The sequence below is a fragment of the Pinus tabuliformis genome, chromosome 1_2 (genome assembly GCF_031772625.1).
Source record: "Pinus tabuliformis cultivar Carrire ecotype Pingquan chromosome 1_2, CPIR1, whole genome shotgun sequence".
In the NCBI taxonomy this organism is placed as follows: domain Eukaryota; kingdom Viridiplantae; phylum Streptophyta; class Pinopsida; order Pinales; family Pinaceae; genus Pinus; species Pinus tabuliformis.
The window spans coordinates 348,251,772-348,264,083 of NC_142298.1; the positions used below are offsets into that span (position 1 = coordinate 348,251,772).

General features: G+C 29.4%; 1 protein-coding gene across 1 annotated transcript; it reads right to left on the minus strand.

The window, feature by feature from the left end:
- Nucleotides 1-7,100: 7,100 nt before the first annotated feature.
- Nucleotides 7,101-7,841, minus strand: LOC149205802 (uncharacterized). Its single transcript, XM_089397514.1, has one exon. The coding sequence runs from the start codon at nucleotides 7,839-7,841 to the stop codon at nucleotides 7,101-7,103; it is 741 nt and encodes a 246-aa protein (XP_089253640.1).
- Nucleotides 7,842-12,312: the final 4,471 nt, after the last annotated feature.

Genomic DNA, 12,312 nt, shown 5'->3' on the forward strand with positions numbered 1-12,312 from the left:
AGTTGTCGCAGTATCCAAGGCACCTTACCATATGATCATACTAGAATTAATAGATGTAACTATTCAATTACAAGAGTTTCTTGATAATAAATACATACAACCAAGTGTATCACCTTAGGGGGGCCCTATCCTTTTTGTTAAGAAGAAAGATGACACTCTAAGACTTTGAATTGATTACCAAAAATCAATTAAATTGACTATCAAAAACAAATATCCACTACCTAGAATTGATGGTTCGTTCGATTAAGTCAAGGGTTCTACTATATTTTCTAAGATTGACTTGTGCTCTAGGTACCATCAAATAATGATAAGGGATGAAGATATATGTAAAATTGCATTCAAAACTTGTTATGGGAATTATGAATTTGTATTTCTACCTTTTGGGCTTACTAATTCACCAACCACATTTATATGCCTTATGAATAACATATTTCATCCTTATCTTGACAAATTTGTACTGATTTTTATTGATGACATCCTGAATTATTCTAGCAATGTGGAAGAACATAAGAAGAATTTATATATAGTATTACAAACTTTGCAGGAGCATCAATTATATGCCAAATATTGAAAATGTGAAATTTATAAGGATCAAATATAATATCTGGGGCATGTTCACTCAAGAAGGAATAGTGGTAGATCTAGAAAATATTAAAACTATCATGGAATGGCTTATTCCGAAAAATGTTGCAGACATCTGATCCTTTATGGAGCCAGTAGGCTATTAACGCCACTTCATAGAAGGATTTTATAGAGTATCTTATCCCATAAAATCATTGGACAAAAAAAGGAAAATTGTTTAATTGGACAATAGAATGTCAACAACGCTTTGATCAGCTGAAAGATTTGCTAGCTACAACCCCTATTTTAAGGATAACAAACCCTGAAAAGGAATTTGTTGTATGTACAGATGTATGTCAGGAAGGGGTAGGAGGTATATTAATGCAGGAAGGTCAGTGGTAGCTTATGGGTCTCGGAAGTTAAAGAAGCATGAACAAATATATTTTGCTTATGCTCTAGAATTAATTATGGTAGTCCATGCTTTGAAGGTATGACAACATTATTTATTATGAAAGAAATTTATTCTAAATTATGACCATAGTAGTTTAACCAATTTGTTTAAGAAACCCAACCTTAATTCCTGACGAGCATGGTGGACTACTTTTCTAAGTAAATTTGACTTTGATATAAAATACCTGAAAGGTAAGGAAAATTGGGTTGCAAACGCTTTAAGTAGGAGGTTGAATTTTATATATGAAATCACTTACATTCAACTAAAGTTTGAATTTTCAGATCAGATTAAGGATGCAAGCCTAAGAGATCCTGAATATCACTTTTTATGGAAGTAAGAAAAATAGGAAAACAAACCTGAAAAGTGAATATGATATGATGTTAATAATGATTTTTTATTTTATTTGCAAAATCGAATCTACGTTGGCATCATCCTCCCATAAATTCATTGTTGTTGGTTAAACTTTTGTCGATACCCATGAAACCATCCACTGGGGATCAGTTCCAACCACATCTTATGTTGTTGTAACGTGGTGCATTGAACCCATGCCATATCTACCATGTGGATTGTAATAATATGTGGAATGCCTATCATGGAAATATCACCATAGTTCTTTGTGTGGTGGTTGTATCTCTACACAGAGCACCGAATATCTCATGCAATGAGAATTCTAATTGAATTGGCCATGATCATATTTCTAGAGAGAAATTTATGAATTTCTTAAGTTCTACATCCCTGCCAGCTGCATCTACACTGTATCTTGCAGCCTTCAGTGAACTATCCTGAAAATATGATGAGGTCATAAGAAGTGCAATAATTTGGAGCATAGCATCAACAACAACACTAGAAAATTCAAATTCAAATCATGTACTTGACTAATACATGTAAATGTTTACATTACATTTGTGACAATTTATCACAGACCGTTCACTCGAAGGTGTGCTTGGTTGCATTATGTACATACATTAAGAGAGAACAATTTCTAGTAGAAGAACACCGCTATCGATACCAAAATTTCATCATGCACAAAAAAATTGGATTCTTTAAGATCAATATAAGGCCTGTGTTTTTAGAGGCATTGCATATGTAACAAAATTTTGCAAATACACTAGCCATTGCTTACCAAGCTAGGAAAAGGGTTTTTTCTTAGATTGTTGATCTTCTTCATGAACATATTCGAAAAATTTAATTGAATGTTCTAATTTTGCATCTTCCTTTAGCATGTATTTTTTCACGGAATTCTTTCTAGGCATATGGTGAAACATGGAACAAAGCTTCCAATATCTATTGACCAAATGATGACTTCTCTGACAATGTGAGCAATAGTTCTAAACTTACAGCTTCCTTTCACTATTATATTTCTCGTGATTTGGAGATTGGCCCTTTTGTCATTTCTTGTTCATGGCTTTCTTGTACAATGTCATTTTATTCAAACATTTGGAAAATTTATGAGTAGCCAACTCAAAAAATGAACACAACATTTTATGCCAAAAACCATGATTTACACTGCTACATTTCTTGTAATCGACAAAAACTTTAGTGTAGTCAGGGCTATATCTTTGATGTTTGTCTTTGTCACAACTTTGACGAGGTGAACCTGAAGATGAAGAAGTTCCTTTCGAAGCATTACTTACTTCAACGGTCTTGGAAGACTCTCCAACCTCTTCTTTTCCATATCCTATCCCAACATATCGAGGTCGATCTTCAACCATAATGGGTTCTATTATACCTTGGGCATGGCTTCCCAAGCCTTTCCCTTCATAACCCATTTTTAATAACAATTTCAACCCAATTCCTTAGGTGTGCTTCTTGAAGGAACCAAAATAATCATCTTCTTATGAGGAAATTGATCTTGAACAATTACTGCATACCTTAGAATCTTGATGCTTTGCCACACATTCTTCAGTAGTTTGTAATTGAAACTTTATTCCTTTGAGTGTATTTTGGAGTTCTTTCTTTTCATCTTCCAATATCTTCATTTTCTTTCGACACTCATTTCTTTTTCTGTCATCATTATACAACTCATCCACCCTTTCTTTCATGGTTAAGAATTATTGAAAAACTTCCGAGTCTTTATAAACATTTACAAAGAAAGGATCAAAATGCAACATTTTGAATCAAAGGGAATTACCTTCTCCTTGCTTGAACTGAAGCTGTCAAATGTGCCCACTAATCCAAACAATCAACTACTCTGATAGAAAGTGATTTGAAAACTAGAAAGCATAAAACTTGCAATAAAGTCCCTTTTAATTGACTGTAAGGGCTTGTAAAATCAAGTTACAAATTGTCACGGAAGCATGAAAATTTACACATAAAAGATGAAATTAAGAAACAATAATAACTTAATTAAACAAGGAGCAAAGAGAAACATGCAACATCAAGACAGATGATAATGGAGTTCACCCCCTCAACTGGGCTACGTCTCTGAATTCGCCTCCAAAGGTCAAATCACTTTATTGTCCTTCTTTAAAGGAGGTTGAATGTATACAATGCTTTAAAAAAAGGATTGAATCCCAAAACTGCCTTCTACTACCAAAGAGCTTTCAAGACCAACACATAGCATACATTTCTTCAATACCTTAAAAAGAAAGGACCCTCTCTTGAGATCTCAAGGCTATCGAAACAAAATCTTCTTCAACAAGTGCCCTAATTAGACTCTCTCAAACAAGCTCTCCAAAAACTATCAACAAATTCTCTCAAGCCAAAAAAACTCTCTCTCCCAAAGGTACATAAGAGAATTTACAACTTTTTAAGATCCATAAACAAAGGAGATAATATCTCCTTAGATTCACATTCCAAGGAGAGAATATTTTTCTTGATCCATAAAAGGAGTAACTTATGAGATTCTTAAGGAGAAATATCTCAACTCCACCAAAATTGGACCTTATCCACATTTTTAAGGGAAACAATCCCATGAAAATCTCAACTTCCAACTTGAGATTAGGAAATTGTTTGTGAGGTGGATTCTCATACTCAATCAATTTCGTTTTTTTACAAATTTAAAATTCAAATATATGAGCACATCCACATGAAGCTCATATCAAGCATTTAACATTTTAAATTTAAAATGCTCACATCTTAGGATTCAATGAAATTTCCTTAAGCATGTACTCGTCGGAAAATTGTGTCAAGATCCTTCTAGATCAAAATCACTAATACACACATAAAATAAAATCTGACATGGTATATGGATGTGAAACATTGAATGAAATTTACAATTCATTTACAATATAGAATTACACTTATCTGTTCTACTTAATTCTATTGGAAATTGAAGAATGGATTGTCACTCTCCACCCAACCATAGGAACAACCACACTACAAATTTCTTGTAGTTGGTCACCCCTGAGCTAGATCCAATGTCTAATGGATGCTTCACTCAGGGGGTATTACACCAAAGGTCAATTGATGGCTAGAGAGTGAAGACTAATCTCCTTCATTGGTTGGGAAACAAGGATGCCACCTCTCGAGCACTGAGTTTTGACGTGAATACACAACAAAATACCATAACTAATGGCTAGCACAACACATGTAGATACCTATTCACTACTTCCTATGGTTCCCTCGTTGATCCTCTCTCTTTCTAGTGCTTCACATGCACAAATGCACCAAATAGTAGAGTTCTTTTTAGTCGATCAGACTTAGGTGGATGGCTCTTTCGTTGTTTTCCTCAACTATCACAACTCAACCATGAAATCTATTGTCCAACTTCTAAACATAAGTTTACATGGTTATAGGGTTACATATTCATAATGGTTTTGGGTTTTCACAAAATTCAGGTAGATATTCATTCTCTTAGTCTAAAATCACTACAATCCTCTTGTTCCACTTTGCATAAACAACTCCAAAAATTTCTCTCTCTTTCTCGGGTTGCAAATTCAACTAGGACTTTGTCGTCAAGTACATAGCCCATGCTTGGGCTACTTGAGTTCCTCCTCAACCATCCTCTTATAACTACTTGGGAAATTGATTTTTCAATAAGAGCATTAAGGGTCAAAACATTAAATTCAGGGAAGATAGAAAATTGCATATATTTGTGCTCTTAAGCTATTCGTCTTATACTGCTACTCATCATAGAGGTTACATGACACGCCAATTATGAACTTAATGTAAATTTACTTTTGTTATCAAGATTAAAGCATTGTAGAGATATATACTAGTCATCAACACTATCAATATTCAAATATTATAAAAATAATTATTAACAACAATATTAATAGTTATATTAATAAAAATAATCAAATAATTAACAATAATAAAATTAATAATAAATAGATAAATAAATAAATTCATTCATTTTTTCGTAACAGATAAAATTCCTAAATAAAAATAAAAATAATATATAAAAAGAATTTGAATGCGATGGATCCGGGAAAAAAGCTACACAAAAATAATATAATTGAGAGGCTAAAATAAAATTACATGTAATGGAAAAAGATCTATTAAATTGTAATAAAAATAATAAAATGAAGCATAAATAAAATAGTAAAACACTTTAAAAAAAACACAAATCCATGAAAGAAATTATATCTCAATACTAATATGTTATTAAGAATCTAAATTACATCACCATGACAAAAAACCATTTAGTTTCTTTAACGCAGAAAAGATGTAAAACTGGCATTGAAATCTTATGTATTAAACATTTTTAATATAACAAAAATGCAATTCCATATATAAAATAAGTAAAAAAAAAAAAAAAAACATTTAGTTTCTTTAATGCAGAAAAGATGTAAAACTGGCATTGAAATCTTATGTATTAAACATTTTTAATATAACAAAAATGCAATTCCATATATAGAATAAGTAAAAAATAAGAAAATGGGGAGACAGACAAAAATGATACTACAAAGAAACATGCATTGATAACCAGAATGAAAAATTGATGCAAAGTCAATGTAAAGGATGAGTGACAGTGTCTCATTATGTTTTATATTATACATATTTTACAAATTCTTGTGGGTTTTGAATTATACTTATTTCACAAGTTTTTTTGGATACATATTTAATTAAAAAAAATCTCAAAATGTTTTTGGGTTGTGTTGAACATAGGCTTATTTTAGTATAAAGATCGTGGAAGTGTGATGATTACACTAATATAATGTACTAATTCAACATTACTGAAAGTACATGGGACATTACTGTGTGACTCATTAATCTTCCTACGTTTTTTTAATAAATAATTATTTTAAAATTAAGTTAGTTATATATTTATTATTATTAAATAAATTAAAAGGAAAATTGATAATATTTATATTTATTGAATATTTAAGTAAATATAATAGTGTTTTTTTTTACTTACAAAATTTAAAATTTAAAATATTTAAAACAGTAAAAATAAATTCAACACCATAAAAAAACACCTAAAATTATATTATAACTTGAATTTCCAAATTTTCTTACCAAATTTCTTTAAAATCCTAACCTATTTAAAATATTCTTATTATTACCCAAATAATTAATCAACACCTGTATTTCCTTCAAATCGTAACCTATTTAGACCATTCTTATTATTAGCCAAATAATTAATCTTCAAAACTGGTATTGCTAATATTGTTTGGAGGTTAAAATAGACATTCACGCTGTTTCATTTTATAGATGAGTTCTCTTTCGGTATCGATAACATTTGAGGTTTGCTGTAAATGTGTGATTCCTACTGCGAAACCCGTGACATTTTACCTTCACGCCCTATGAAACTTAGATTAATGGATATCCTCTGAAAGTAATTTAGATTTTCGATTGAAAACTGGAGAATCAAGAATGAAGAAACAAGTTGACTGGTTAGCGATAAATTTTTAATGGCGATAATCAACACAGCACAGATGTTAACAGAAATTGCATTTAAAAGAGTCCAATACTTACAATGTATATTTAATCCTTTAAAAAATGATTGAGTATGCGCGTCCGAAAAAGTTGTGGAATCCACTCAACATCCTTTACACATGTGTCACTGTAATTGGGTTCTTTAGAGATTTTAAAATCCACTGCACTGCTGGGCTGCACTGCATCCTTAATTAATTACAGGGACGGAGACTATTGAAGAGACAGAAGGAACTCTTAATGCATAATAACTGTAGTCATTATGCAATCAACTACCAATATTGGAGGTTGAATTGTTAAAGAGATCGTAATCATTGGGAAGAGGAGAAGGCAAAGAGGCACCTGCGTTGATGGCAGGAGGGGTAAAAATGGGTTCTGATTGCATGTGCAGCAGATGTTTGTATGGCGAGTAGAAATAATCTGGTTGGGGTGTACACAATGGAAAGTCGTGAAATATATTTGGAGATAACAGAAGCGGAGATGGTAAGAAGAAATTGGGCGATAAAGGAGACATCGAACCATACTGAATGGTCGGAGATAACAAGGACTGCATATTAGAATACTGAGATGGATCGTTCCCTGAAAATTCACAAAGATTTGCAAGTGTGGCAATAGAATTATCTTCTTTAACGGGAAAATCAGGTTCCCCACATGGAGGACTAGGAGAGGCACCAACCTGGACGAAATTAGGGTTTCCTGGTAGGGAAGTGTGACAAGTTTGAGATTGGATCGATAACGAGGCGGAGGGGATGCTGGAATTTCCGTGGGTGTCAACGCGACCAGTGAGACGTTGGACGAGTGTCATGAATTCCCCGGCTTCTGTGTGTATGACCTCAGGAGAACGCGTGTATATAATCAGCGGGGGCCTGTATGCCATGGCGGGCACCGGCAGCGGCGGCTTCCGGATCTTGTGAGAGTCCTTCCAGATCTTCAGCGGCGCAGGGCGCTGACCCTGCAATTCTCGCTTCGGCGCCTTGGCTTGTTGCTGCTGTCGCTCCGGAGAACCCATCCCTCCCTTTCTTTCTGCTGAATCAATTCCAATATAAAATCGACTCCAGCAGGCTTTTCTCCTCCCTGTCTCCTCTAACTTTATTGTTAACGACGGCGGATTTTCTGCGTGAAGAGCGAACAGTCGAAATATGCAACAAAAGCTAACTATGCAGCCAATCGCAGAAACAAGGAGGCATGCTCCCTCACATCTACAAATAGAAGGATTTTCGATGGCACCTCTGCTTCCTCCTGGACTTCCTTTCCTGGTAAGAAATGGAAATGGTCACACCTAAATAAAAATTTTAAATAATTAGTCCGTGACGCTAGGGCCTGCGTGTAGGTCTTTGCGTCCTCAAAGAGTAGGGGAGGAATAAGCTACATCAATATCTTATTAATTGATTACTAGAGTATCTAGTTGCGGGGATCCAATCGAGGAGGGATTAAATAATGTAGCGTGCAGATAAAGTCAAAGAAATTTGTTTGCCACAAAGATATTAAAACAGAACAGAAGTTTCTAGGGGCCCTGGCTTTCCTCATTCCTAATCCTTGCGTAAACACTCTCATCTTTATCACTAATCACCGCCTCACTCTGATGTGAATTATGATGTCTGGAAGATTTTCCGCCAGAAGACTCTTCGATGCCGGCTATTAAATTCTGAATCGTTCCATTCCGGCAGGCGCTCAGACTAACTAATCTTTGACTTTTCTTTTGTCATGAATTGATAATAAGTTGGGCCATTTTGTAGTATAGATCCATTTTAATTAAGTATCTAACCTGGGTAGAGAGATTATATTGTAAAATATTTTTATTTTTTAAATTGTATTTTTAAATATTAAATAAAGTATATAAGTATTAAATATAAATTTTAATTTATATATATATTTTACATTATATATAGAGAGACTTTTATTGCCTAAATTAAAATGTTTTTTTTTTACTATTATATATTTTTAACTATATGTTAATATTAATTGACATTAAAATATTTTATTGATAACCCATATTGAATATTTTTTATATACAACATTAAAATATTTTATTTTAGTTAACATAGATGTGCAAATAATTTATTCAAATTTCTTGTTAAAATATTTTTGAAATATATAAGATTTAAATATCTTATTGCCATATTTTTTATCTCTAATTACATTATGACATATTATTTTTTTGCTTCTAATTACTTTACAACATATTCATTTTTTTTTTTCTATTTAAAACATAATTTTTAATTTTTTAATTTTATTTTAAAAGAGATAGACCATGGACAAACTTATACATCTCCTCATATGAGGTTGTGGAATAAACCTCTTGGATCAATTACAGTTTTATTATTATGTAACCTTAGTTTATGGTACAATGAATGATTTTATTTATTAATTTCCTTATTTTATTGGTTAATTAAAGTTAGGTATATGTTAAAATAATAAATTGAAATTATATCATTTACATAATTTAAGTGTTTTAAGAAATTTAAAAATTTTAAATTTATTTATTATTATCTAACATTGAATTTATGGCCAAAAAAGTTCAACTCAATAATTGGACAAAGCTATTAAATTTTAGATATTTTGATTTTGTTTAACATATTTTGATTTATTTATTAATTTCCTTATTTATTGGTTAATTAAAGTTAGGTATATGTTAAAATAATAAATTGAAATTATATCATTTACCTACCTGATTTAAGTGTTTTAAGAAATTAAAAGTTTAAAATTTATTTATTATCATCTAACATTGAATTTATGGCCAAAAAAGTTGAACTCAATAATGAGACAAAGCTATTAAATTTTATATATTTTGATTTTGTTTAACATATTTTTATTTATTTATTAAATTTTAGATATTTTGATTTTCTTTAACATATTTTTATTTATTTATTAATTTCCTTATTTTATTGGTTAATTAAAGTTAGGTATATGTTAAAATAATAAATTGAAATTATATCATTTACCTAATTTAAGTGTTTTAAGAAATTAAAAGTTTTAAATTTATTTTTTATCATCTAACATTGAATTTATGGCCAAAAAAAAATTGAACTCAATAATTGGACAAAGCTATTAAATTTTATATATTTTGATTTTGTTTAACATATTTTTTTGAGATAATTTTGTTTAAAATTTAGTGACACAATCTTAATGTCCCAAGATTTTTGAGAGAACTAAATTCATTTATAGATTTAAAACGTGAAAAACTATAATATTAGGGAGAAAAAAAACATAGAACAATGAAACTCGCCTTATGCATATAAATCAAAATCCAAACTACTACTAAAGTATATTATTTTATATAACTAAGATAGTTATATAAATGAAATGATCAACCAAAAAACATCGAAGCGTTTATGTTATTATACACCTTTACATTAATAAAATAAAATAAAAAATCATAAAAATCATAAAAATTAAATAAATTATAAATTTATTTTAAATTATTATTATTTTTAATTATAAAAGGAATTATTATATAAGTAAATATATATACATTAAAAAGAAAAAATTTACAAGATTCTTAACCCTAAAGATTTATCTCTATTTTACTATGGAAATTTTTAATAGGTAAATAAGCCTTATTACAATATAATAAATTCCTAATATCACATTCTCAAAAAACTATAACTCTCATGTTCATATAACATTTTTTTAATTAACCAATTTAAAATTAAAAAAATACATAACCATTTTAAAAATAAATCTCAATTTTAATTAATAATTATTACTAAAAATATTATATTAAAATAAAATCTTTATTATTATTTTAATAATTATTGATAATTATATTAAAATTCTAAAAATTATATTCTAAAATAAATACATATATTAAAAACAATTATAATTTTATTATTTAAAAAAAATATTATATATATTAATCTATTTAAGGGAAAAAATTATTGTAAAAATTAAATTATTAATAGCAATGGGAAATTTTATATTAAAATGATAATGCTAGCCTTTTTATTTATTTCCTCAAATGAATTCTTTTCAAAGCTACGCACGGATATAAGAAGAGTAATGTATGAAAAAGTTATAAGAAAAGCAATGTATTTGAGGATATTATTTAGATGATATCTTCTACAATATTTTAAAATTCTAAACTTTGTTTTTGTTATATCTTTCCTATGTTTCAAATAATCCACAATAAATAAATATGGAATTTTCTAAAATAATTACACCCAGGTCACTATCTGCTATGTTAGGTAACATTAACCTAACATTCAAATTAAATGAATTATAAACCAAACAGCATCAATATTAGGTAGCTTAATGAATAATATTCACCTTCTTATCCTCTCGTTTAACATATGGTAATTAAAATCCACATCTTATCCTATCCTCTTCATAACAGATTCATGCTCACTCCCCAACATCACCCATGCACGATACGACTGTATTCTTCTAATGGATTGACCACGAGCTCACGAATTCATAATTTTCACGATGGGGTAGAGGTTGCATTCATGCTGATTCCGTGTAGGTTAGTCTCAGCATTTCGTTGGTTGATCGTTTCTTCTTTTTACAAGGACTCTAAAGTCGTGTTGGCTAGAATAATTGAATATGTAGGTTTATTTTGGATTAGTTTTTTTTTTTAATTTAATTTAATTATCACTAATTATTAAATTGAAATTTAACTTTTATGAAATATGTCAAAATATTTATATTAATATTTAAAAATAAATAAAGATTTATTCAAAAGTAAAGATCTATCTGTTTTTTTAATTAATTTATCCCAATATTAATTAAAAAAAGTCATATCAACACATGTCATATTGGACCTTGTGATATTAATAAGGTCATATCAACACATGTCATATTAAAAAAGTCATATCAACACGTCATATTGGACCTTGTGATTTTTGAATAGTCCACTTAGCACTCATTGCATGGGTGATACTCACAGGGGTTGGACTATTCAAAAATCATGAGAAATTAGTCAGTGACGACTACCTCTCATGGAAATGGTCATAAATGAATGACTTCTTAACCTAGATGAATCCCAAAAATGATATCTAAGATGTATTTAGGGATAAGTGTTTTAATGCTTATCATAAATTGTTGTCTATAGACATTTACCAATGATTTAATTTATATAGTTTATATAGTTACACTAGTATAACTCAAAATTTATATAATATAAAACAAACATGATTAAAATTTAGTTTAATTAATACAACTCTATCTAAAGAAATAATTTAATGAATAAAAGAATAAAATTATGTTTGGTTGATTTTAGAAAATTACTTCATAATAAATAAACTTTGAATTAAAAATTTAAAGAATTTATTGGGTTTCTAATTGTTATTAGTAATAATAATATATAATAATTTAAATAAAATGAAATTATATGGTTGTCATATAATATAGTGTTAAATATAATTTTTCTATATTTAACTTTTATAATTTTTATACAAGATAATTTGTGTTAAATATTTTTGATAAATAAAATATATTTATAAACAAAAAAAGTTTTAAGAAATTATTTATATTAGTAGATA